The following is a 24,469-nucleotide window of genomic DNA, read 5'->3' on the forward strand; positions in this document are numbered from 1 at the left end:
CACGGGCTAATCTGAATTCCCCAGATAAGCCTCCACAGCTCAGGCGGCAGAGCTGGGAATCAAACCCGGTTCCTCCAGATTAGATACACGAGCTCTTAACCTCCTACGCCACTGCTGCTCCTTTTCAGGCACGGCTTTATTAGAACTGCGGGGCAGAAACGGTCTAAATAAAATTGTGAGAAGAGATCCTGCAGGGCCTTTTGAGGTGACAGCGTGCCCTCTTTACGGCAAAGTCTCAGCAGCGGTGAGTGTGTGTGTGTGTGTGTGCGGGGGGGGGGGGGGGGGTGGGGAAGCAGCAGCGCTTTTATTGTCAGCATTTCCGACCCTTTAAAAATCCCACTGACAAGCCTTTCTGCCTCTGCCAATTAGCTGGCTGCTGTTACAGCTCCCTCCCACTGAAACTCAAGGCTACCATTAGTGACCCAGCCAGCCCCACACTGCGTGCTCTCTGGCAGCTGTTCCTCCAGGGGGACAAGTGTTTTCACACATCATTGGACAACGGTGCACTAAAGCAGTCGTTGGCGACTAGATTTTCATGCCTGAAACAGGAGAACCCTGTTTCATTCCTACATCTACCCTAAAGGTGGGCATCAAGAACTTGCCTGCTTCAAAAGTGACAGCTTCAGGCAAAGAATGTCAGTTTCTGTGGGATGACCGACAAAAGAACAGAGTTAGCTCTGTTGCTCTCTAGCTAGATCCCCAAAGATATGTAACGGCTTTTGTTTTAGCCACAGCCACCGAATCAATACGACAAAGGGCGGTTTTCCGCTGGCGAAAGAGGCTTTCTTTGATCACAAAAAACCCAAGCTATGCCAGGCATCGTGGAATCTGTGTGTACAAAAGCCACGTATGGCAGTAGCTATAGCAGGGAGAAGGAACCTGGACAAGGCTGCAGGAAAAGTCTGGCTGGGGTCAACCCACGGTTTGGGCACAACGCCAGGCTATTTGGGCTGCATTTCAAGTTTTTTCGACCACGCTTACGCTCAAGAGGGTGTGGCAATTTCTGCCCATGTCCCACTCCCTATCACACCTCATTGAGCATCCCCCCTCCCCAATTTGGTTGCTGGAGGTCTGCAGCACACCCTCCGGAACTGCCCGAGACTGCGTTCCCTCTTAAATGCCTTTATGCTTAATGTGGTACTGTGTTCAGTTCTGGTCGCCACACCCACTTTCTAAAAATACTTGGTTGGCACCAGGAAAGGTGTCAGTGGGCACAATAGAACTGACTGCAAAACTGCAAAGATTGTCATGCCCTTATATAAAGCCGTGGTGCGACCGCACTTGGAGTCCTGTGTTCAGTTCTGGTCGCCACACCTCAAAAAGGATATCGAAGAGATAGAAAAAGTGCAGAGAAGGGCCACGAGGATGATTGAGGGACTGGAGCACCTTCCTTGTGAGGAGAGGCTGCAGCGTTTGGGACTCTTTAGTTTGGAGAGGAGACGGCTGAGGGGGGATAGGATTGAAGTCTATAAAATTATGCATGGGGTAGAAAATGTGGACAGAGAGACATTTTTCTCTCTTTCTCACAATACTAGAACCAGGGGGCATCCATTGAAAATGCTGGGGGGGAAGAATTAGGACTAATAAAAGGAAACACTTCTTCACGCAACGTGTGATTGGTGTTTGGAATATGCTGCCACAGGAGGTGGTGATGGCCACTCACCTGGATAGCTTTCAAAGGGGCTTGGACAGATTTATGGAGGAGAAGTCAATCTCTGGCTACCAATCTTGATCCTCTTTGATCTGAGATTGCAAATGCCTTAACAGTCCAGGTGCTCGGGAGCAAAAGCCGCAGAAGGCCATTGCTTTCACATCCTGCAGGTGAGCTCCCAATGGCACCTGGTGGGCCACTGCGAGTAGCAGAGAGCTGGACTAGATGGACTCTGGTCTGATCCAGCTGGCTTGTTCTTATGTTCTCATGAGCGCATGCAAAGAACCAGCATGGCCTCTCCTCCAAAAGGGTGACAATGCTCCTGTCCCAAGATAAGGGACAGGAACAAGTGGAAGTGTGAAAAGAGATAGTCCAGTCCCAACTAGGTCATTTTCATGCATACACCCCCCCTCTTCTTTTACTGACAACCATGCAAAATATCTTGCCTGCCTCAGCTACTCCTCAATTTCCAAGCCCAGCAAGTGCCTTTACAATGCAGTCAAGAGCTTCAGTTTTATGACCCGTTTCAGCCCCGAAGCTGTTGTAATACGTCAATAAACCACCTGACTGCCCCAAACCAGCATTCCTTCTCTGCTCTGACTTGCATGGAAGCCAGAAGCTACTTCCAGAAAAGCCACTGGAACAAAACAAAACAAAGCAAGTTAATTTTCCAAACCAATTTTCTCACACCTTCACCCATGAGAGGGATGCGGGGTAGCAACCTCTCTGCTGATTTTTTAAATGCGGTGGTGCTTACTTCCTCTCTACCCTCATATTTGCACAAGGGAGGGGGTTTGTCCCGTTTTGCCTTTGCTAGCCTGGCTCAGCGCCTGTGTTCTTTTCCACGCTCATTTAAATCTGCTCAAACGTGCTGCTGGACGTCACTTATATTTATTATTGTATTTTTATTGTATTTTATTGTATTGTATTTATAAGATTTAGCTTTTACTGTTTTATCGCTGCTTTTAAAGAGTTAGCCATTTTATGTTACTTTATGTTTATTGTTGTAAACTGCCCGGAGCCCCTCGGGGATAGGGCGGTATAAAAATCTAATAAATAAATAAATAAAATGCTTCAGGCTAGTAGCTAAGCTCCAACGTAATTCAACTACCAGGCTCCCAGGGGACCAGGAAAAGAAGGAATGCCTGCAGTCAGACTCAGTTTACAGCCCCTTAAAAGCTGCATCTTTACCCTTTAAACTGCTCTGCAACTCCAGGTGAAAAGGACTTAGGTGACACCTGCTTTTCTGGCTAGTGCGGGGAAGAGAAAGAGAGCAGGGCTCAGAGGTGGAACGTCACCTTGGCACATGGAAGGTCCTAGGTCAGTGATGGCGAACCTTTTTGAGACCGAGTGCCCAAACTGCAACCCCAAAACCCACTTATATATTGCCAAGTGCCAACACGTCAATTTAACCTGAATACTGAGGTTTCAGTTTAGAAAAAACGGTTGGCTCCGAGGTGTGCGTTACTCAGGAGTAAGCTTGGTGGTAGTCGGTGACTTTGCTTTGAAGCAACCATGCAACTCTTCCAACGGGTGAATCACGACCCTAGGAGGGTTTACTCAGAAGCGAGCCCCATTGCCAGCAACTGAGCTTACTCCCAGGTAAAGGATCGCGCTTCTTCGCATGAAAATCAGTGGGGTTTAACAGCGCTTAACAGGGTTAGCTACACTGCTTCCCCAAAACTAGGTCTTAGGTTTAATGCTAATAATCGAGCCCAGCAGCCCAGGCCAGCCTAGATGTGTGTGTGGGGGGGGGGGGGGGAGGCACTCTGTTTGCACGTGCCCACAGAGAGGGCTCTCAGTGCCACCTCTGGCACCCGTGCCATAGGTTCGCCATCACTGTCCTAGGTTCCGTCCCCACTTAAAGGGGCCAGACAGTAGGGGATGGGAAAGATCTTTGCACGAGACCCTGGAGAGGCGCTGCCTGTCTGAGTAGGCAAGGCTGACCCTGATGGATTGACAGTCTCAAAGTCAGGCAGCTTCACATGAGGAAGGCCCGCGGAAGGGCACGCGGAAGGCCCCGGGTTCAATCCCGGACAGAATCTCAAGTTTAAATGGCCAGGTAGCCGGTGAAGGGAAAGACCTTTGCATGAAACCCTGGAGAGAAGCGGCCAGTCAGAGTAGACAATACCGACCTTGACGGACCAGCAGTACGGGGAGGGGCTGAGGCTCAATAGAGGAGTTGAACATCCCCAGTTCAATCCCTGGCATCTCCAGTTAAGGACAAGGTGGTAGAGCCAAGATACTAAAGGCATTGAACTTACAACTGCTTAGATGACCTTTCCTCCAGGGCCAGGGACTGCAGGTGATATCTGGGGGGGGGGGGGGGGAATGTATCCAAGCGACTCCCATCAGGTGTGGGGTGCCACAGGGAGCCATCCTTTCCCGGATGTTATTGAACTTCTTCATGTGACCAGCTGGTACGGAGTTACAGTTTACAGTGCCAACAGCATGCTGATGACACCCAACTCATCCTTTCAATGGAGGGCCAACTGGATTCCACCTCTGATGCTCTCCATTGTTTAGATTGGGGTCTGCAACCTGCGGCTCTCCAGATGTTCATGGACCTTGCTATCTCCATTGTTACTCCCATGCTATAGACTTCATTGTTACTCATACTTCTATTCAGATGCCCTCACCTATTGACCTGGCTGTCTTCTTTGTTACTCACAGATAATGTTTCTTCACCCACCCTGGACACTCCAACAGGTATATATACTCCACTTGCTTTCCCAACATCAGATCCTCTGAAGATGCCAGCCACAGATGCAGGCGAAACGTCAGGAGAGAATGCTGCTAGAACACGGCCAGACAGCCCGGAAACCACACAGCACCCAAGCCCAGACAGTGTTTTTCCACCTTCGCCAGGCTAGGCAGTGGGCCCCCCCTCTCTCTCTCCCAATCTGACCTCGCTGCAGTCATCCATGTCACAGTCACCTCCAGGCTAGATCACTGCAACTCACTCTACGCTGGACTACCATTGTCACTGATCCGGAAATTAAAACTTGTTCAAAATGCAGTCGCAAGGCTCTCAGGGCTGGAGGCTGGATGACTGAGCAGCCACCTAGGACGCTTCAGGATTCGGCTGGCACGCGGACGGGCTGGGGAGATCAGAAGGGTGCAATGACTCACCTGTCACTCCGAGGAACGCATCGCACAGACACAACCGCCCGGCAGCTGTAGCTGGCCAAGCAATCTAACGATTCTGCAAATCTTGCCCATCAGGGAAGAAATGTACAGGCTCTTGTCATCCTTTTGCCGTGCCTTTGGGGAGGCTGTCCAGAGGGTGACAGGGAGAAATTCAGCACCACGGGAGACTGAGAGGAAGCAAGGTGAGCCTCGTTCCCACATCCTTTGTGCTGTCAATCAACTGTATTCCCACCTCTGCCCTGCACAATGCAACCAGCTAGTCCAGGGGTAGGAAACCTTTAACACTCAAAGAGCCATTTGGACCCATTTTCCAAGGGAAAAGAAAACACTTGGAGCCGCAAATAATTTTTGACATTCAAAATAAAGATAACACTATATATATATAGGGGTTTTTTTAACCATTTACTCCTCATTTTCATTCCTGAGAAGCCGCATGGACAGCCTCCGGCAAGCAGGATGAAGCCAGCTGCTCAGCCTCGCCGACACTGCCATCGGGAGTTACCGCCCCACTCAAGCGGGCAGGCGCAGAGGGGAAGCTCCACGCCAAGCCGACAGCCGGCCAGTGGGTGCCAAGAGGCACCACTTCCAGCAATACCTGCAGGGCGGCAAGGGATGGGGGCACGCCTTCGCCTGCAGGAGCCACAGTGCAAGGGCAGAAGAGCTGCATGCGGCTATCGAGCCACAGGTTCCCTACCCCTGAGCTAGTCAAAAAGATGCCAAAGGGAGATGGGAGAAGAGGAAAGAGGGGACCAAAACTGTGAATTTCAGCGCATCTTTCTCAGTGAGCTGTGGGGTGGGAGATGCTGGGAAACAGAATGCCCCCATAGCCCTGGCCTTCAAGAAACACTGCGACTGAAACTAGCCGGATAGATTTTGACTAATTTCCTGGAGCACCAAAGTCACAGAAGACTTTGTCTTGCTTTGGGTATTAAATTCCTGTCTCCTGCTATATATAGCACACCTCTGTGAAAGAGACACCGTTTTACTGCAATGTATAGCGTCTCCTTTTTTACCAGCAAGAAAAAAAATTACAGCTGAGCCATCCTGTACCTGCACTTGTCTCGGAATACAGTTTCTGGCAAGAAGTACGGACTTTCCACGGTTCTAGTTTCAATGACCTGAAAAAGAATCCATTAATTGAACAAAACGGCACAGGGCTCACAGAGTTAGATCTGTCCCTGCTTGCAGGGAAATTGCAAACAACATATCTTGCCAAATGTAAATGGGGTGCCTGGTCAAATATTAATATCCTGTGATCGAGGGCGGCCCAGGATCTCTTCAGAGAGATCTTCTGAAGACGCCAGCCACAGATGCAGGCGAAACATCAGGAGAGAGCTACCGGAACATGATCATACAACCCGGAAAACCCACAACACCCTAATGCAGTGATGGCAAACCTTTTCAAGACCGAGTGCCCAAGTTGTAACTCCAAACCCACTTATTTATCGCAAAGTGCCAACACAGTTATTAAACCTGAATACTGAGGTTTTAGTTTAGAAAAAACGGTTGGCTCTGAGGTGTACGTTACTTGGGAGTAAGCTTGGTGGTAGTCGGTGGCTTTGCTTTGAAGCAACCGTGCAACTCTTCCAATGGGTAAATCACAACCCTAGGAGGGTTTACTCAGAAGCAAGCCTCATTGCCAGCAACCAAGCTTACTCCCAGGTAAAGGATCACGCTTTAGTTCTTTGCATGAAAATCAGTGGGGTTTAACAGTGCTAAACAGGGTTACCTACACTGCTTCCCCAAAACTAGATCTTAGGTTTAATGCTTATAATCGAGCCCAGCGGTCCAGGCCAGCCTAAATGTGTGTGTGTGGGGGGGGGGGGGGACAACTCTGTTTGCATGTGCCCACAGAGAAGGCTCTGAGTGCCACCTCTGGCACCCGTGCCATAGGTTCGCCACCACTGCCCTAGTGATTCCGGCCATGAAAGCCTTCGACATTGAACAATTGAACAGTCTCCCCTCCCCACACCAGGTGTCTGGAGAATAGGAACAAGTGGATCGCTCTCGGGTGGCTGAAAGGCACAACCGACTCCAACACACCTTGCTGACATGCTGGCAGAAGGCCGGCACAGCGATCATCTGACTCAGGAAGTTGAGGTACGCGGCGACCAGCGCCATGACGCTGCACCGGTTGAACATCGGCAAGTTGTCCTCATTCAGGATGGCCAGATCCTAGGGTACCAAAGAAGATAGCAAACAAGTGAGCTGTGCGACCCGGCCCAAATGTGCGCTGCGCGGCTTCTGGGACTCACTCAGAGGTGGGATCCAGCAGGTTCTCACCGGTTCCCGAGAGTGGGTTACTAATTATTTGTGTGTGCCGAGAGGGGGTTACTAATTGGGTCTGCTTTTCCGTTAGAAATTCCATTAGGTCCAAAAATCAAAAAGTCCTGTTGTTTCCTATGTGGCTGGTTAGCGAAGGTAGAAAACGGGATAATTCTCCCTGTTGGGCTGTTTTAAAAACATGTTTTAGAAATATGGTAAAGTTCCTTGTTTAAGGAAAGTCTCCTTCTTCTTTGATTTCTAGAAACAAAAATTAAGCATTTGAAAGTATTAAAGCATTTGAGCAGGGCAGTCAATTAGAGGAGAAGTCGCTTCTGTTGGCAGTAGAGCGAGTAGGGACTTGCTTATAGTGAGTTTAAATTATGGAGAGAAATATACCAGCTGGAAATTAGAAACTTTTTTTTTACAGTAAGAGTTTTTTTACAGTAACAGAGAAAGTATTAATGCCCCCACTTGGAATGCCGACTCGCCGCTTCATCAAGCGTTCGCACTTCCCATTGGAAGGCCACGCCACTGTTTTGAATCTCACCACCACCATGGGAACCCGGTTACTAAAATTTTTGATCCCACCACTGGACCTTCACTTCTCGCAGAGAAAACATTAATGCCAACCTGCCTCGTCTCCGTCACCTCACACCTTACCTGCAAGTGGGCAGAATGGCTGTGCGGATGAGGTCTGTGACCACCTCCTCGTTGGCCAGCTCGATGGTTATCAGCGCAAGAGTCGTGTAGAGCAGCTCAAAGTTCTGGTGCACGTTGTCTTCTTTGCAGCCCAAGTAGATGTGCCTGTACAGTTGCTGGCCGTGCTGTGGAGGAGAAGCAAAAGTCATGCAGCGCGGCAGCAGCTGACCGTCACTAGCACCCGTTAGGAGCAGAGGCTTCACAGCAGAGGCGGGCCAGGTGGAAATGGAGCCCGGGGCAACACCTGCTCCAGGTGCCCCTACCCCTGCACCCCACTTACCTTAGCCAGCAGCGGTGGTCCTGGGAAGCTTGGGATCACATGGGGCGACACCCAGCGGGCCCGCAGCAAGCTTCCAGCCCAGCTACGCCGGGAGTCTGCTGCAGGCCCACTGGGTGCCCCCCACGTGACCTAACCGACCCCGGGCACCCCCCTTTAGATCACGTGGGGGGCACCCGGTGGGCCTGCAGCAGACTCCTGGCATAGCTGGGCTGGGAGCTTGGTGTGGGTCCCATGTGATCCCAGGCTGCCCAGAACCACCGCCCAGTGAGCTTGTCAGTGACCATAGAGGAGGGCTGTGCAAGTCGGTTCAGAGAATGAGGGCATTGTGAAGCATGTCCCTCTGGCAGATATGCCACTGCCTGACAGGTTCCCCACCTGAGCACTGGGAAAGGAAAAGATCTGGGAGGGGCCACAAACAAAACATTTCCCTTTTTGCCTCCTCAGTGTGGAACACGCAAGACCAGAACTGAGAGCAGCCTCTGTGTGTGTGTGTTTACACAACCTTGTTGTTTAATCTGTATTTATTGTTTTAATTGCTGCTGAATTTTAATGATTTAGATTTTATGTTATATTGATTTACTGTTCTGAAAACAGTTCATATGTTGTGAGCCGCCTACTCTGAGCCCCTTCGGGATGAGGCAGCCTATAAATTTAATAAATAAATAAATGCAGGAGCTGGCGGCAGATATTCCAGAAATCTTTATGTTAGAGCCTGGTTGTGGTTTCGGAGCTCATTATGGTCGGTATTTTCTAGCAGCATTCTCTCCTATGGAGAGAATGCTGCTAGAACATGGCCATACAGCCCGGAAACCACACAGCACCCAAGTGATTCCGGCCGTGAAAGCCTTCGACAATACTCAGAAAACTGCCTCACAATGAAGCAGACCATCGGCCCGCAAAGTTCTGCACTGTCAACTCTACGCTGGCCGGCAGCAGCACTCCAGGGCCTCAGGCTGAGATCTTCCACATGACCTCCTGCCTGATTCTTAGCAGAGATGCTAGCTAGGGATTGAAGCTGCTGGCCAAGGAGACGCCCTGCCACTGAGCCACGGCCTCCCTCCTTCTCCGACTGGAAGGATCATAGAATCATAGAGTTGGAAGAGACCCCCAGGGCCAGCAAGTCCAAGCCCATGCTGTGAAGGAACACACAATCAAAGCACTCCTGACAGGTGGCCGTCCAGCCTCTCTTTATATTGATTTACTGCTCCAAAGGAGGAGACGCCACCACACTCCGAGGCAGGTAATTCCACTGTCAAACAGCCCTGACAGGAGGTTCTTCCTGATGTTTAGGTGGAATCTCTTTTCCTTCACCTTGAACCTTTTCCCTTCACTGTTCGCGGACTCGGACCTGCATACCTGAGGTGGACCGGCTTCTCTCCCATATTGTCTCGGTGAGGCCCCTCCGGCTTCCTCGGAGGAGAGGATCTTACCTCATGGATCCCCTGGCCCAAAAATGATCAGGCTGGCCTCGACAAGGGGCGGGGCCTTTTCAGCCCTGGCCCAGACCTGGTGGAACAGGCTACCTAGGGAGACGACCTCAGGGTCCTCCCAAGTGGGACTTCATAGAGTTTCCAAGGCGAAGAGGGCCTGCAAGATCGGACCTCTGTTCATCGGGCCAGGCATGCTTGGCCAGCCTGTTGCTAAAAAACACATCTACCGCAGGTGTCTCATCTGGGCCTCCCGTAGGGCACTGTGAGGGCACGGGAGAGGGGGCTGTAGCCAGCTCATCCACATTTTTAAATGGGTTCTGTTTTTATGTAATTAATATTTAAATTATGTTTTAATGTATGTTTTAACCTTGTTGTAAACTGCCCTGAGCCCTCAGGGGGAGGGCGGTATATTAAATAAACAGACAAACAAACAAACAAACAACAACAACAACCCATGACTCCTGGTCCTGGTCTCTGGAGCAGCACAAAACAAGCTTGCTCCCTCACCAACATGACATCCCTTCAAATATCTAAACATCATGTCATGTAATGACAACTCTGTCTAAGTTATATGGTCCCGCCTGGGTTGATGGAGTGGGAGAAGTTACCCTCCCCAGAATATCTTCCTTCTTCTTGCAGGTACCTTCTTCATGAAGCTCACGTCTTGCCGCGAAATCTTATCTCGCTTTATCTTCAGATCTGACACGTCTGGTATTATTCTAGAAAAGGGAACAAATGCATAATCCACGGGCTTTCTATCGCACGACACCTCCACTGTGGAACCCCCCCGCCCCCAAAAGTTGTCTGGTGCCAAACCGGTTGAGCTTGGGGTTCTAGGGAGAAGCAATCCTACGCTGACCCCAGGCCTTGTGATGTGTTCCCCCACCCCATCCCTGGCCTGCGCTTGGGTCCCTGGATATTTTTATGTTGGGCCCAAATTATGTTGCATATATCCTACACCAGTGGTGGCGAACCTTTCGCCACCACGGTCCTACACAGATAAATGCTTTGCTTTCATGCCATGCTCAGGTTTTATCTCATTATTCTAAGTGCATTTATTATTTTATATTTAACTCAGAAGCAAAGGCCAAGAACGCAGGGTGCAGTTCAAATAAATAACTCTTTACCTAGAGATATAGAGCAAAGTGCCATCAATAGGAGCAGCAGTGGTGCAGTGGTTAAGAGCAGGTGGACTCTAATCCGGAGGAACCGGGTTTGATTCCCCACTCTGCCACTTGAGCTGTGGAGGCTTATCTGGGAATTCAGATTAGCTTGTGCACTCCAACACACACCAGCTGGGTGACCTTGGGCTAGTCAGAGTTCTTTTGGGCTCTCTCAGCCCCACCCACCTCATAGGGTGTTTGTTGTGAGGGGGGAAGGGAAAGGAGTTTGTAAGCCTCTTTGAGTCTCCTTACAGGACAGAAAGGGGATATATAAATCCAAACTCCTCTTTCTCCTCTTCATCATCATTATCACCACCACCACCACCACAATGACATCAATTCTATTTCTCTTGTTCAAAAGCACCAGGTGGAACACAGGAGGAACACGTGGCAAAAGGAAAAAGGCAAACTCTATGCTGGGGATAATTAGAAAAGGAGTTGATAATAAAACTGCAAGGATTGTCATGCCCTTCTATAAAGCAGTGGTGCGACCGCACTTGGAGTCCTGTGTCCAGTTCTGGTCGCCACATCTCAAAAAGGATATCGAAGAGACAGAAAAAGTGCAGAGAAGGGCAACGAGGATGATTGAAGGACTGGAGCATCTTCCTTATGAGGTGAGGCTGCAGCATTTGGGACTGTTTAGTTTGGAGAGAAGACGTCTGAGGGGGGATATGATTGAAGTCTATAAAATTATGCATGGGTAGAAAATGTTGACAGCCACCTGAGTCTCGCACAAAGACTGGGTTTACTCCAGGGAACCATACCTTATTCCTCTAAGCTTTGCACGGTTGTCATGCCGATCGATAAGGTTGTGCAGCACTTCCAGGACCAGCTGCCGAAGCTCACAGTCTTCCATAAGCGATGAAGACAACAGGGGATCGAGGAAAGGGCCCGAGAGGACCGTTGAGATGCTCTTGGCATTGTAGCCAGAGGTGACCTGAGGATTGGGGTCCAAGCTAAAGTACCACTGCAGGCCTCTTGGATGCGCAATATATTCGATCAGCAGCTGCCTGAATTAACTGAAGGCCTACTGCGAAGTGGGCATGCACCCTGCCTCCTGGAATGTGGGAATCACAGCGTAGCACCAAGAAGCCTTCACTTCACCAACATCTCCCCGCTGCTGATAGGCCACGTGACACCCCAATCCTGCCATTCCTTTGGTGCAATGGCCGACTACGTACACCCCCACCTCATACATGATATTCTACCTGTGTGTAGGACCAGGGGAGGCACGCAACAACACAGTGTGCAAGTCTTGAGTATTATTTATTTATTCTATTAGATTTATATCCTGCACTTTCCCAACCAAAGGCTCTGGGCAGCTAACAACTCAAAAAAATATTAAACAATCAATACACAATTGTAACCCTAACAATTACTCCCATAACTCACAGCACTCAGAACCTACATAGGGCGGGTGGGAGTGGGGTGGGGGGGAACAGGGCAAAGACAGAGATACGTGAAATTGGAGAAGAAGCCGGATCCTGCTAGCTCAGCCCAAAGCATCTAGACCAGTGGTGGCGAACCTTTGGCACTCCAGATGTTATGGACTACAATTCCCATCAGCTCCATGCCAGTATGGCCAATTGACCAGCATCCCACCTCCAAGAGGGGCTGCGCCAATGCCTCCAGGAAACTCACCACAGACCTCCAACGGGCCAATGGCAAGAGTCCTCCTCCACTGGTGGTACCCTTCCCTCTCCCACAGAGACATACTGCCCATGAACATGGAGGTTCCACTTACCCACCATGGCTAACAGAAAAATCCACAGGGCATACGTGTGCCAGGTATTTAATTTCATTTCTGCAACCCGTAGCTGTGAGCCACTAAGTACAGGTGAGTTGTGTGAAAAAACCTATTTTGTCCATCCTGGATCTACTTGTCCATCAGCTTCGCTGGGTGCCCTCAGGTTCCAGGGTCAGGGTTGAAGGAGAAGGAGCTCCCTTGTGCCCCCCCCTCTCCAAACCTTGGAGTGATTTTGGCTTAACCCTTTACTCCTCTCTGGCTAACCAAAGTCTGAACATACTGCCAAGTCTTTGCATGCGTTCCCCAAACACCTGATCCCGACCGCAGAGGCTTACCATAAGCAAAGAGCGCAGCAGCATTATCTGGATCCTCCTGGTCCCCAAATCCCTGTGGGGGGAGAAATGGGGGGGGGGAATTTAACTTGGAATGGAACCACAGAAAATCGCTCAAGGTCCCAGGTCACCCCCAGACACAGAGTATGCTTTGACGGCATCTTGACTGGCCCGGCAGGCTAGAAATGACCGCTACCCTGCAGCGAGTCGCTCACTCCGTCCCGAACAGCCTGTTTCTCACACTAGCCTGTCTTGCAGCACAGATACCCGCAAGGCAGGCTGGCCAAAGCACGCTTATCTGAAAGAGGGCACAGTGGGAGCAAAACTACAATGGGGGAAGTTCCAGGGTCTGATGGGAAGGCAGAGGTGCAGCTCTCCGCAGGGCTGGGGTGGTCTGTACCTGGACGGGGGGCAGAGGCGTGGAGGGAAGGGAAGGGGGAAATGGCACTTGGGGCAACACCTGCTCCACCCCCCCACACCCCAGTTACCTTAGATCAGGGGTAGGGAACCTGCGGCTCGAGAGCCGCATGCGGCACTTCTGCCCTTGCACACCAGTGCGGCTCCCATGAGCTCGAGCCAGCTGGCTCCCATCTCTACCTCGCCTCTGCAGGCATTTGCAGGGCTGGGCCGCACTGGGGTTCCTCTCCTCACCTGCCTCCCCGCTGCTGAGCGGGGCGGGTGGACTTTCCCGGCAGCCGGGCGCAGGCCGAGCCGGAATGGGTCTGAGCCTCCCATCTTCCTTGCTCCCGCCCTGCAGGCAGCAGGGCGAACGCATCCATGCGCTTCTCAGAATGAGCAGAGTAAAAGGTTAAAATGCCCAATATATACAGTATTATCTTTATTTTAAATGTAAAAAATTATTTGCGGCTCCAAGTGTTTTCTTTTCCCATGGAAAACGGGTCCAAATAGCTCTTTGAGTGTTAAAGGTTCCCTACCCCTGCCTTAGATGTTCATGTAGTCCATGAACATCTGAAGCGCCAGAGTTGGACACCTCTGCCCTGAAGTCTCCCACTCCCAAAAACATACCCCACCCACCCCTTCTACCTTCAAATTTGTCCAAAAACCCTGCAGTGTTCCTGAGGTCTGCAGCTTAAATCCTTCTCTCTGAGGGAACACCAAAGCACCCACACACCCAACTCCAATTTCCAATTTTCTTCCATTTCCCAACCATCAGTGGCGTATGAGGTTAAGAGCTCGTGTATCTAATCTCGAGGAACCGGGTTTGATTCCCCGCTCTGCTGCCTGAGCTGTGGAGGCTTATCTGGGGAATTCAGATTAGCCTGTACACTCCCACACACGCCAGCTGGGTGACCTTGGGCTAGTCACAGCTTCTCGGAGCTCTCTCAGCCCCACCTCCCTCAGAGGGTGTTTGTTGTGAGGGGGGAAGTGCAAGGCGATTGTGAGCCCCTTTGAGTCTCCTGCAGGAGAGAAAGGGGGGGGGGGATATAAATCCAAACTCTTCTTCTTCTTCTTCTTGGGTGGAGACCTGTCTTTTTCCATACGTGACCATGTAAAGTACCGTGAGCATTAATGAATGCCACAAATATAAATGACAGTAATAATTAACAACACTTTTAACAGCAGCAGCAGTTGGCAGGGGAAAAATACAAACCCAAGTTGGCTGTTTTCTGGGCTGGGAGCTGTCATCCCAAACACAGGGACCTTCCCCATAATGAACATCATGATCTCAGACCGCTGGTAATCTGGGAGGTTGCTTCCGAAGAATCCTACATGACAGGAAGGAAGAGAATTCAAAAACGGAAGGTATCCTGTCTCAGTTATCTTGCCTTCCTGCATTATCCCATATGTCCCAGAGGGTTAGAGGACATTCCCAGAGGGTTAGACTGGGAAATCGGGTTTCCTCAGTTCTTACTCTAAATATGGGAACGCCACAGGGCTGTGTGTTGAGTCCTTTATTGTTCACCCTTTATACATATGATTGTACTCCTGTCTATCATAATAACACCATTATCAAATTTGCCGATGACACAACGGTGGTGGGGCTCATCTCTGGAGGGGATGAGTCTGCCTATTGGAGTGAGGTGGACCGATTGCTCTCATGGTGCAGGGAAAACAACCTGGTTCTTAATACTAACAAGACAAAAGAGCTTATAGTGGACTATAGAAGGGCTGAAATAGCTCAGAGGGAATTCAGCCCTTTGACCTTTATAAATGGAGGATCAGAAGTAGAGCTGGGAATTGGCAAGTTTTTTTAAATTTCTGAAGTTACTTGATTATATCGCGAAGGACTTGACCTGGAGTACAGGACTGCATTAGGGTGGTTAAGAAGGCCCAGCAAAGACTGTACTATCTGAGACTTTTAAGGAAACAACAACTGAATGGAAAACTCCTGGTGTCTTTTTACCGCTGTGCTATGGAGAGTGTCTTAACCTACTGCATCTGTGTATGTTGCACAGTGGCAGATAGGAAGGGTGATCACTACTGCACAGAGGATTATCGGCTGCCCTCTCCCCTCCTTGGAAGAACTCTATAATTCCCGAAGCCTAAAGAAAGCCCAAAATATTCTGAGAGACCCATCTCATCCAGCACACTCTCTTTTTGAACTGTTACCATCCGGCAGACGATACAGGTCTATCAAAACTAGGACCAAGAGGCTTAGAGACAGCTTCTACTCTAGAGCTGTGGCGATGCTGAACTCCACGGCTTCGTGGTGATGTGTTTGGGGCTGTGTAGGGATGGGTGGAGGAAGGGGAAAGTGAGGACGGGGTATGAGTCTGAAATTGTGTGCATCGAGGAATGCTGCTGTGAATTTCGTTGTGCGTGCACAATGACAATAAATGCTTATACTTATGTCCCCCAAGCAAACTTGAGGTCAGCAACTGCGAACCTCCTGGTGATCCCTGGTCCTACTATTATCAAATTGGCCTCAGCCAGGACCAGGGCTTTTTCAGCCCTGGCTCCTACCTGGTGGAATGCTCTGCCACCTGACATCAGGGCCCTGTGGGATTGGATGCAATTCAGCAGGGCCTGTAAGGCAGAGCTGTTCTGCCAGGCTTTTGGTTGAGGCCAAAACAAAAGGAAACTGTAATTATCTCCTTTCAATTGCACTTGTCGCCTGCCCAAATCCTAACTCCCTCTCTGCTTTAAATGCCACTCTTATTTTAACTCTGATTTGAAAGTAAGTTTTAGTTGATTTTAATTTAAATGTATTTTAATTAGACTAGGTTGCATTTTAATTATTATAATAGTTTCAATTAAGCATAAGCATTTTATTGTCATTGTGCACGCACAACGAAATGTACAGCAGCATTCCTCGATGCACACAATTCCAGACTCATACCCCATCCCCACTTTCCCCTTCTTCCACCCATCCCTACACAGCCCCAAACACATCCACACGAAGCCGCGGAGTTCAGCATCGCCACAGCTCTAGAGTAGAAGCTGTCTCTAAGCCTCTTAACTGTTGTCTTATTTGTCTTAACTGTTTTAATTGTTGACTGTTTATTTATCAATTTTATACATTACTTACTACTGTAAGTCGCTCTGAGCCCTTGAGGGGAGGGTGGCATACAAATCGAATTAAACAAACAAACAAACAAATCTCTAGCAAAACAGTCACTTTGCTGGCAGCACCTGCCTCAGTCCCTGTAGCCATTCCAATTCCCCGGGCAGAAGGATTTGATGAAAATTCAATAATAATAATAAGAGCCCTTCGGGGATTGGGCGGGATACAAACAAACAAACAAGCAAGCAAGCAAGCAAACAAGCACACAAACAAGCAAGCAAGCAAGCAAGCAAACAAACAGGAAGTGGGAATTTGTATCATGTTAAAATTCATCCACTTCAACTCACCAATGGTTTGAATGATGGCATTCTGGACAATCTTCTCCTCACACTCCTTCGAGCGAATGTCGACGCTGCCACTGGAGCCGGACTGAGCGCCCAGTTCAAAATCCACGCTCAAGCTCAGGTGTTTCAGCAGAGTGTTGAAGACCTCCAGGACGGTGGGGCCTGTACAACAGGTGAGCAAATCAGCAGTCAGAGCTACCTTGCCTGAACAGTCTGCGGGGCTGGGGCAGAAGGCTCTCTGAGGACGAAGGCCTGCGATGGCACCGAGAGGCGGAAGCAGAAGCAAATTCATTTTCCAGCTCCTTCAGGGGCCTGAATACCTGGGAATAAGTGAACCGCTTCAACCAGACAGAAGCACACGCCCGTCACCTGATGATCGCAGGCAGTTTGACCAGGGCAAAACAGATCACACAAAGAAGAAGAGAAGAAGAGTTTGGATTTATATCCCCCCTTTCTCTCCTGCAGGAGACTCAATGGGGCTGACAATCTCCTTGGCCTTCCCCCCTCACAACAAACACCCTGTGAGGTGGGTGGGGCTGAGAGAGCTCCGAGAAGCTGTGACTAGCCCAAGGTCACCCAGCTGGCGTGTGTGGGAGTGTACAGGCTAATCTGAATTCCCCAGATAAGCCTCCACAGCTCAGGCGGCAGAGCTGGGAATCAAACCCGGTTCCTCCAGATTAGATACACGAGCTCTTAACCTCCTATGCCACTACAACCTGAGCCAGCAATATTTGGACAGATGAAAGAGACACCACTGGAGCAGCAGTTCTCTGCTACGCAAGAGATGGGCCCCTTCAAATGCCACAGAGGATCCAAGTGGGGATATCAGGCAACACGGCACGCTGCCTTGGGGTTAGCTCTGTGATTCCCACACTGTGCTGCGTGGAGGATGCCCTGTTGGGAGGTGGGGCTCCCCTGAAGTTGCCTTCCACTGACTCAGACCCTGGCTCCATCAAGGTCAGCGCCAGTGGCTCTCTGGGGTTCTCAGGCAGAGGGTGGCCTTTCATGGCCCCTACTGCCTGATTCTTTCGGCTAGAAAAGCCAGGGATCGAACCTGGGGCCTTCTGTGTGCCAAGCAGATGATCTACCACTGAACCACAGCCCCTCACAGCTCTCCAACCTTCCAGTAACGCTGCTGACAAACATAGGATCTGTTCAGACTTTAAATCAGTGATTCCCAAAGTGGGCGCCACCGCCCCCTGGTGGGCGCTGCAGCGATCCAGGGGGACGGTGAAGGCCACAGGTAGAAACATTAATACATATATCTTTCCATTTAATTGCTATTAAACATTTTAAAAAATTAATTTCCAGGGGGCGCTAAGTAATATTTTTTCTGGAAAGGGGGCGGTAGGCCAAATAAGTTTGGGAACCACTGCTTTAAATGAAGCCACAATTTAAACTAACAGTGACGACTGGCTGTTGGGGGTTTTCTGGGCTGTGTGGCCGTGGTCTGGTAGTTTTTGCTCCTGCATCTATGGCAAACCAGGAGCTGTAACTTCAGGCGTCCCACTGCAGTCACAAGTTTCCTTAGTCATGGTTTGGTGGGACGCCTGAGTCTTGGGTCTTCATTTAAAGATGGGAGAGAAATTCCACAGAGACACAACCATCGAAGGCAGCGTTGAATCAACCAGAGCCCAGAAACACCCAAAGTGAGAAAATACACAACAGTTGCTCAAAGGGGTACAATGAAGATACATCCCACCCCCCGGGACCCCCACCCCAAAGCATTCTGCCTGGAAGCAGCTCTCCTGGGGTGCAGAGTTCTGACTCGGGGGCAAAAAAGGCTGTGGGTTAGAACAGAACGCTACGTGGGCCAGACACAAACCGTCACCTTCATCCCACCCGACTGACAATCATACCAGCTGGAAGAACTGTAAGAGCATTTCCACCGCTTAGAATTTGACAAAACACAACGTTAGAAAACGGATCAGCAAAATAAATGCCCCCTCCTTGTTCTCTGCTCTCTGCTCTTTGCCTTGTGTTGTTCCATCAGCCCCCTCCCCCTCATATTGAGGGGCCGCTCCCTTTCCGGGGGTAGGTTTTAAATTGGGGTCCTTTGGATGCCTCTTGCTTATTTGCTTATTTATTTATTTATTCACTAATTATTAACCACTGTTTTAAGAAGTTTTAAGATATTTTATTGCTTTTAATTGGATGGAGCCTATGTATTTGTTCTCTTATGTATGATTCGCTCCTTGTTTGACATTGTTATTCACCGCCCGGAGCCCTTCAGGGATCGGGCGCTATAGAAATCGAAACAATAAATAAAATAAATAAAATAAATAAATCCAGCCAGCCTTGTCTGCCTCGTTGGCCACGCGGGGGGCAGCCTGCTCTTCTACCTGCCATTTCTGCCCTTTAAAAAAATGTGGGCATCCGCCTTACCCTCTGGGTATCCGGTGCCTGGAGCGTCCCTCATGGCCGCTGGACACAGAGCTCCATCGTCACAAACACCCTCATCCCGAAGCGCCATTTACTCCATGCAGTCGTTCTCCCTCTTGCCTCGGGATCCCCGCCGCGCCCTAGGCAGTCAAGTCCGGCCTTTGCCTTTTCACCAGTCCTTCGTGTAGCCTGACTTCCTGCCAAGCTTCCACGGCTCTCCTCTCTCTCAGGGCCGGAGCCTGCAGATCCTGTCTTTTATTCCCAGCTCCATTATCGCTAATTAGGCCCTGAGTGGCAGCCAGTGATAACTTCCTGAAGAATGCCTGACCCGGAAAGGATGGAATCCTCCTAATGGCTGCTCGTGGCTCACGTTTCCTGTCATGACACTCTGGAAAGGATAAATGACCTGTAGAGCTAAGCCTATTAGTGTAGAAGGGAAACACGGAGCCGATGATCTGGCTGGCAAGTATTTTGCATGCAGGTAAAGAAATGCACAGAGGAGGGGGATGTCTCAGTCTCTCCTGCTCATTTCCACAGCCTATCACCCCTTCATAAGAACATAAGAACAAGCCAGCTGGATCAGACCAGAGTCCATCTAGTCCAGCTCTCTGCTACTCGCAGTGGCCCCCCAGGTGCCTTTGGGAGCTCACGTGCAGGATGTGAAAGTAATGGCCTTCTGCGGCTGTTGCTCCTGAGCACCTGGACTGTTACGGCATTTGCAATCTCAGATCAAAGAGGATCAAGATTGGTAGCCATAAATCGACTTCATAAATCTGTCCAAGCCCCTTTTAAAGCTATCCACGTTAGTGGCCATCACCACCTCCTGTGGCAGCATATTCCAAACACCTGTGGCAGCATATTCCCAAACATTCCCACGTTTTAAGTAACATTCATTTAACAAACTGAACAGTCTCCAACAATGTGGCACCTGCCAACCCCCAAGACCTTTCCTGGTATCCAGCAAGTGCTTTTAGAAAACGGATAAACCCAAGTGAGCCTTTCTGAGCTGGATAGGTAGATTTAAAAAACAACATTGCTTTGGTAGCAGACATCACTACAGAACAAGGATCTTCACTGTCTGGCTGAAGGTAAGCCAGTGGTGGCGAACCTTTGGCACTCCAGATGTTATGGACTACAATTCCCATCAGCCCGTGCTGGCAGGGGCTGATGGGAATTGTAGTCCATAACATTTGGAGTGCCAAAGGTTCGCCACCACGGAGATAAGCTGCAGCTGCCATTTTATGAGTGGCTCCACCTCCCGCAGCAGCCATTTTGTGGCAGCCATGTTGTGGCTGCACCCACCACGCAGTGTCAGAATTCCAAATGGGCCCACAAGCTCAAAAAGACTGGGGACCCCAGAACTAAGCTCACCGATAGATCCTTTAGCAGCAATGGCGATCGTCTCCAAAAGGACCTGAATGATGCCGGCTCGGACACGGGGAGCATCTCGCTTGCGATAATCCAGGTGCCTCAGGATTTCCTGGATCACATGATGGGAATACTGTGCCTGGAAAGCAGAAGGAAACAGCGCAGCTTTCTTATATCCCTGTGAAAATCAGGCTATGCCCCCCTTTCTCACTCACAGAGTGTCCAGCAACTGGGGTGTTGTGGGGTTTCCGGGCTGCATGGCTGTGTTCCGGTAGCATTTTTTCCTGATGTTTTGCCTGCATCTTCAGGAGAGAATGCTACTGGAACACGGCCACACAGCCTGGAAACCCCACAACACCCCAGTGATTCCGGCCGTGAAAGCCTTCAACTTCTCACAATACTAGAACCAGGGGGCATCCATTGAAAATGCTGGGGGGAAGAATTAGAACTAATAAAAGGAAACACTTCTTCACGCAACGTGTGATTGGTGTTTGGAATATGCTGCGGCAGGAGGTGGTGATGGCCACTAACGTGGATAGCTTTAAAAGGGGCTTGGACAGATTGATGGAGGAGAAGTCGATTTATGGCTACCAATCTTGATCCTCCTTGATCTGAGATTGCAAATGCCTTAACAGACCAGGTGATCGGGAGCAACAGCCGCAGAAGGCCATTGCGTTCACATCCTACATGTGAGCTCCCAAAGGCACCTGGTGGGCCACTGCGAGTAGCAGATAGCTGAACTAGATGGACTTTGGTCTGATCCAGCTGGCTTGTTCTTATGTTTCTGGGCGTTATGATTAAAGAGGACTTGACCTGGGGCGTACAGACTGCCGCGGTGGTTAAGAAAGCCCAGCAAAGACTGTACTTTCTGAGACTTTTAAGGAAGCAACAACTAGATGGAAAACTTCTGGTGTCCTTTTACCGCTGTGCTATAGAGAGTGTCCTAACCTACTGCATCTGTGTATGGTTCTCCAGTTGCACAGTGGCGAATAGGAAGGCGCCCCAAAGGGTGATCACTACTGCACAAAGGATTATCGGCTGCCCTCTTCCCTCCTTGGAAGAAATCTATAATTCCCGAAGCCTAAAGAAAGCCCAAAATATTCTGAGGGACCCGTCTCATCCAGCACACTCTCTTTTTAAACTGTTACCATCTGGCAGACGATACAGGGCCCTCAGAACTAGGACAAAGAGGCTTAGAGACAGCTTCTACTCTAGAGCTGTGGCTATGCTAAACTCCGCTGCTTCATATTGATGTATTTGGGGCTGTGTAGGGATGGGTGGAGGAAGGGGAAAGTGAGGATGATGTATGAGTCTGAAATTGTGTGCATCGAGGAATGCTGCTGTAAATTTCGTTGTGCGTGCACAATGACAATAAAATGCTTATGCTTATGCTTATGTTCTTATGTTCTTATGTGCTGCCTGGCCACTGTTTTTATGTACAGACGCTCTGCACCAGACCAGGAGCTGCTCAAAATACAAAAGGGAAAAGGTCCCTGCCCTGCCCTGCAGTCTTAGCAAGAGGCATGTGACAAAAGCGTGGGAGTTTGTGGAAGGCCACAGAATTCTTCCACGGCTGAGAATAAACACACAAGTTTTCAGGAGTCTTTTGGCAAGAACAGAGACAGACAACTCAGCTTCTAACGCTGCAACTGTGGAACAACACGTTCTCTTGAATGCCAGTTTCCCAAGGAGTTACATAATAAGTGAGTTTTGTGAGATAAAATCCACTTTGAAATGTTCAGACATGCCCATCGGTCCTCTTGTTCTGCCTTTGAACAGCCTTTTCACACAACACTGATCTCACCTTGCAATGCAGTGTGGGTTTTGAAACATTTCCCAACATCCTCACAGTACGAGTAAAAAGCCACTGGGGATTTGAGAAGTGATCACAACGAAAACCCTGGAAAACATGTCCTGACCACTTTCTTTACCTCCAGCAAGGAGAAAAAGATCCCACACTGCACACGCCTAGAGACAAACATGCTTTTGAAGGTGGTGTAGTGGTTAAGAGCAGGTGGATTCTAATCTGGAGAACCGGGTTTGATTCCCCACTCCTCCACATGAGTGGATGAGGCTTATCTGGTGAACCAGATGTGTTTCAGCACTCCTACATTCCTGCATGGGTGATCTTGGGGTAGTCACAGTTCTCTCAGAACTCTCTCAGCCCCACCAACTTCACTGTTGTGAGGGAGAGGAAGGAAAAGGAGCTTGTAGGCCACCTTGAGTCTCCTTATTGGAGAGAAAATGTGGGGTATAAATCCAAAACTCTTCTTCTTTCTGGCACAGAAATGTTCGCAGTTTTCATTTTGCAACTCTAACTGCCAATACAATACAATGGTAAATGGGGCTTTTTAAAGGTAGCACTTGAATACTGTTTTCAATATCAGCTATGTATCAGGTTCTCTGAATTTCCAACTTTTATTCTGCAAAAAGTTTCAAGCCTTATTATGAATTATTAACTATTTATTGAAGGACGCTGTTGCAATTGTTTTAAGGTTTTGTATTTTTAACTGGGGTTATTCGATTTGTTTTATTATGTTTGTTGTTGTTTTGCTGTACACCGCCCTGAGCCCTTCGGGGGTAGGGCGGTTTATCAAATCGAATTAATAATAATAATAAAAAGCCCCTTTAATTGCAGAAATGCCTTTCATACTTATACCTCTACAATGAAAGGGGCTAGAGACTTACTTTTCTTTAAACTAAAAGCTGGAAATTCAGAGAATCTGATACACAGTTTATAATATTAAGAAGTTCCACGTTCAGTGGCAAGGAGAGGAAACAGCTGCCGTGAAGGAAGGGTCATGAAAACCCAAGCTTTGCCACTTACAAAGCTTTGCCACTTACAAAGCAGCAGTGGCGTAGTAGGTTAAGAGCTCGTGTATCTAATCTGGAGGAACCGGGTTTGATTCCCAGCTCTGCCGCCTGAGCTGTGGAGGCTTCTCTGGGGAATTCAGATTAGCCTGGGCACTCCCACACACGCCAGCTGGGTGACCCTGGGCTAGTCACAGCTTCTCGGAGCTCTCTCAGCCCCACCCACCTCACAGGGTGTTTGTTGTGAGGGGGGAAGGGCAAGGAGACTGTAAGCCCCTTTGAGTCTCCTGCAGGAGAGAAAGGGGGGATATAAATCCAAACTCCTCCTCCTCCTCCTCCTCCTCCTCCTCCTCCTCCTCCTCCTCCTCCTCCTCCTCCTCCTCCTCCTCCTCCTCCTCCTCCTCCTCCTCCTCGGTAGCCACTCTAGACTCGGAAAACCCCAGGAAGAGCACAAATGATTCATGATGTGTGCAGAAGCAAGAAGAAAATTCACTTTCCCACAGCATCAAACCCGGGGCAAACAACTTGTGTGAAAAAGGTGTACCTCTGTACCTGTTGGACAAGCAACTAAAATGGATTGTCTAGTACGGCGTTCGGTGGAGGCCAATTTGCTGGTAGTCCCCTGCCCCTCGTCAATACGGCTGGCCTCTACCCAGGCCAGGGCCTTTACAGGCCTGGCCCCGTCCTGGTGGAATGCTTTACCATCTGCTGTCTGGGCCCTGCGGGACCTTGGCGAGTTCCGCAGGGCCTGTAAGACCAAGTTATTCCACCGGGCCTTTGGGGATGCCAGCCGCAGACTGCCTGCCCCCTGTGCAGCCCCCACGACAGTTTTGCCATCTTCAGCATTGCCTGATCGCTGATTCCATCCATTTTTGGGCAATGCTGGTCCTCCTGGCCTTTGGGTTGGGCGCCATCTGTGCATGCATCTGGGCATGTATTTTTATCTGTAATTTTTGGAATTGCTGCTATAATGTATTTTAATGAATGTTAATGTTTTATCGCTATATTGTATTTGAGACCTTATATTGTATTTGTTTTATGTCTCATTGTACACCGCCCAGAGCCCTTTGGGGGTTGGGTGGTCTATCAAGCCGAATTAACAACAACAACAACAACAGCACCCCAGACATAACAGTGATAAAGAAAAAACATGTTTGGATCATAGATGTTGCTGTGCCAGTTGACAGCAGGGTAGAGGACAAAGAGCTGGAAAAGATCACAAAATACAAGGTCCTACAAATTGAAGTTGAACGATTGTGGCAAAAAAAAGAACAACAGTAATCCCACTAGTAGTCGGTGCTCTAGGAGGAATCCCAAGAAATCTTGAAAAACATCTGGAAAGCCTAAACTTGGACAGAACATCAGTCCACATGATGCAGAA

General features: G+C 49.5%; 1 protein-coding gene across 6 annotated transcripts in view; it reads right to left on the reverse strand.

The window, feature by feature from the left end:
• Positions 1-4,805: 4,805 nt before the first annotated feature.
• Positions 4,806-24,469, reverse strand: part of LOC125425090 (protein EFR3 homolog A-like) — a 51,691-nt gene continuing 32,027 nt past the window's right edge. For all 6 annotated transcript variants that reach the window (XM_048482590.1, XM_048482591.1, XM_048482592.1 and 3 more), the window contains 10 exons: positions 20,281-20,416; positions 16,531-16,689; positions 14,330-14,444; positions 12,721-12,772; positions 11,403-11,575; positions 10,119-10,194; positions 7,727-7,890; positions 6,845-6,976; positions 5,852-5,919; positions 4,806-4,926 (listed from right to left, as the gene is read on the reverse strand). In XM_048482590.1, coding sequence (XP_048338547.1) covers positions 6,961-6,976; positions 7,727-7,890; positions 10,119-10,194; positions 11,403-11,575; positions 12,721-12,772; positions 14,330-14,444; positions 16,531-16,689; positions 20,281-20,416 — 891 coding nt within the window. In that variant the 3' untranslated portion in view covers positions 4,806-4,926; positions 5,852-5,919; positions 6,845-6,960. The remainder of the gene's footprint in view (positions 4,927-5,851; positions 5,920-6,844; positions 6,977-7,726; positions 7,891-10,118; positions 10,195-11,402; positions 11,576-12,720; positions 12,773-14,329; positions 14,445-16,530; positions 16,690-20,280; positions 20,417-24,469) is intronic.

The sequence above is a fragment of the Sphaerodactylus townsendi genome, unplaced genomic scaffold (assembly GCF_021028975.2).
Source record: "Sphaerodactylus townsendi isolate TG3544 unplaced genomic scaffold, MPM_Stown_v2.3 scaffold_19, whole genome shotgun sequence".
Lineage (NCBI taxonomy): Eukaryota > Metazoa > Chordata > Lepidosauria > Squamata > Sphaerodactylidae > Sphaerodactylus > Sphaerodactylus townsendi.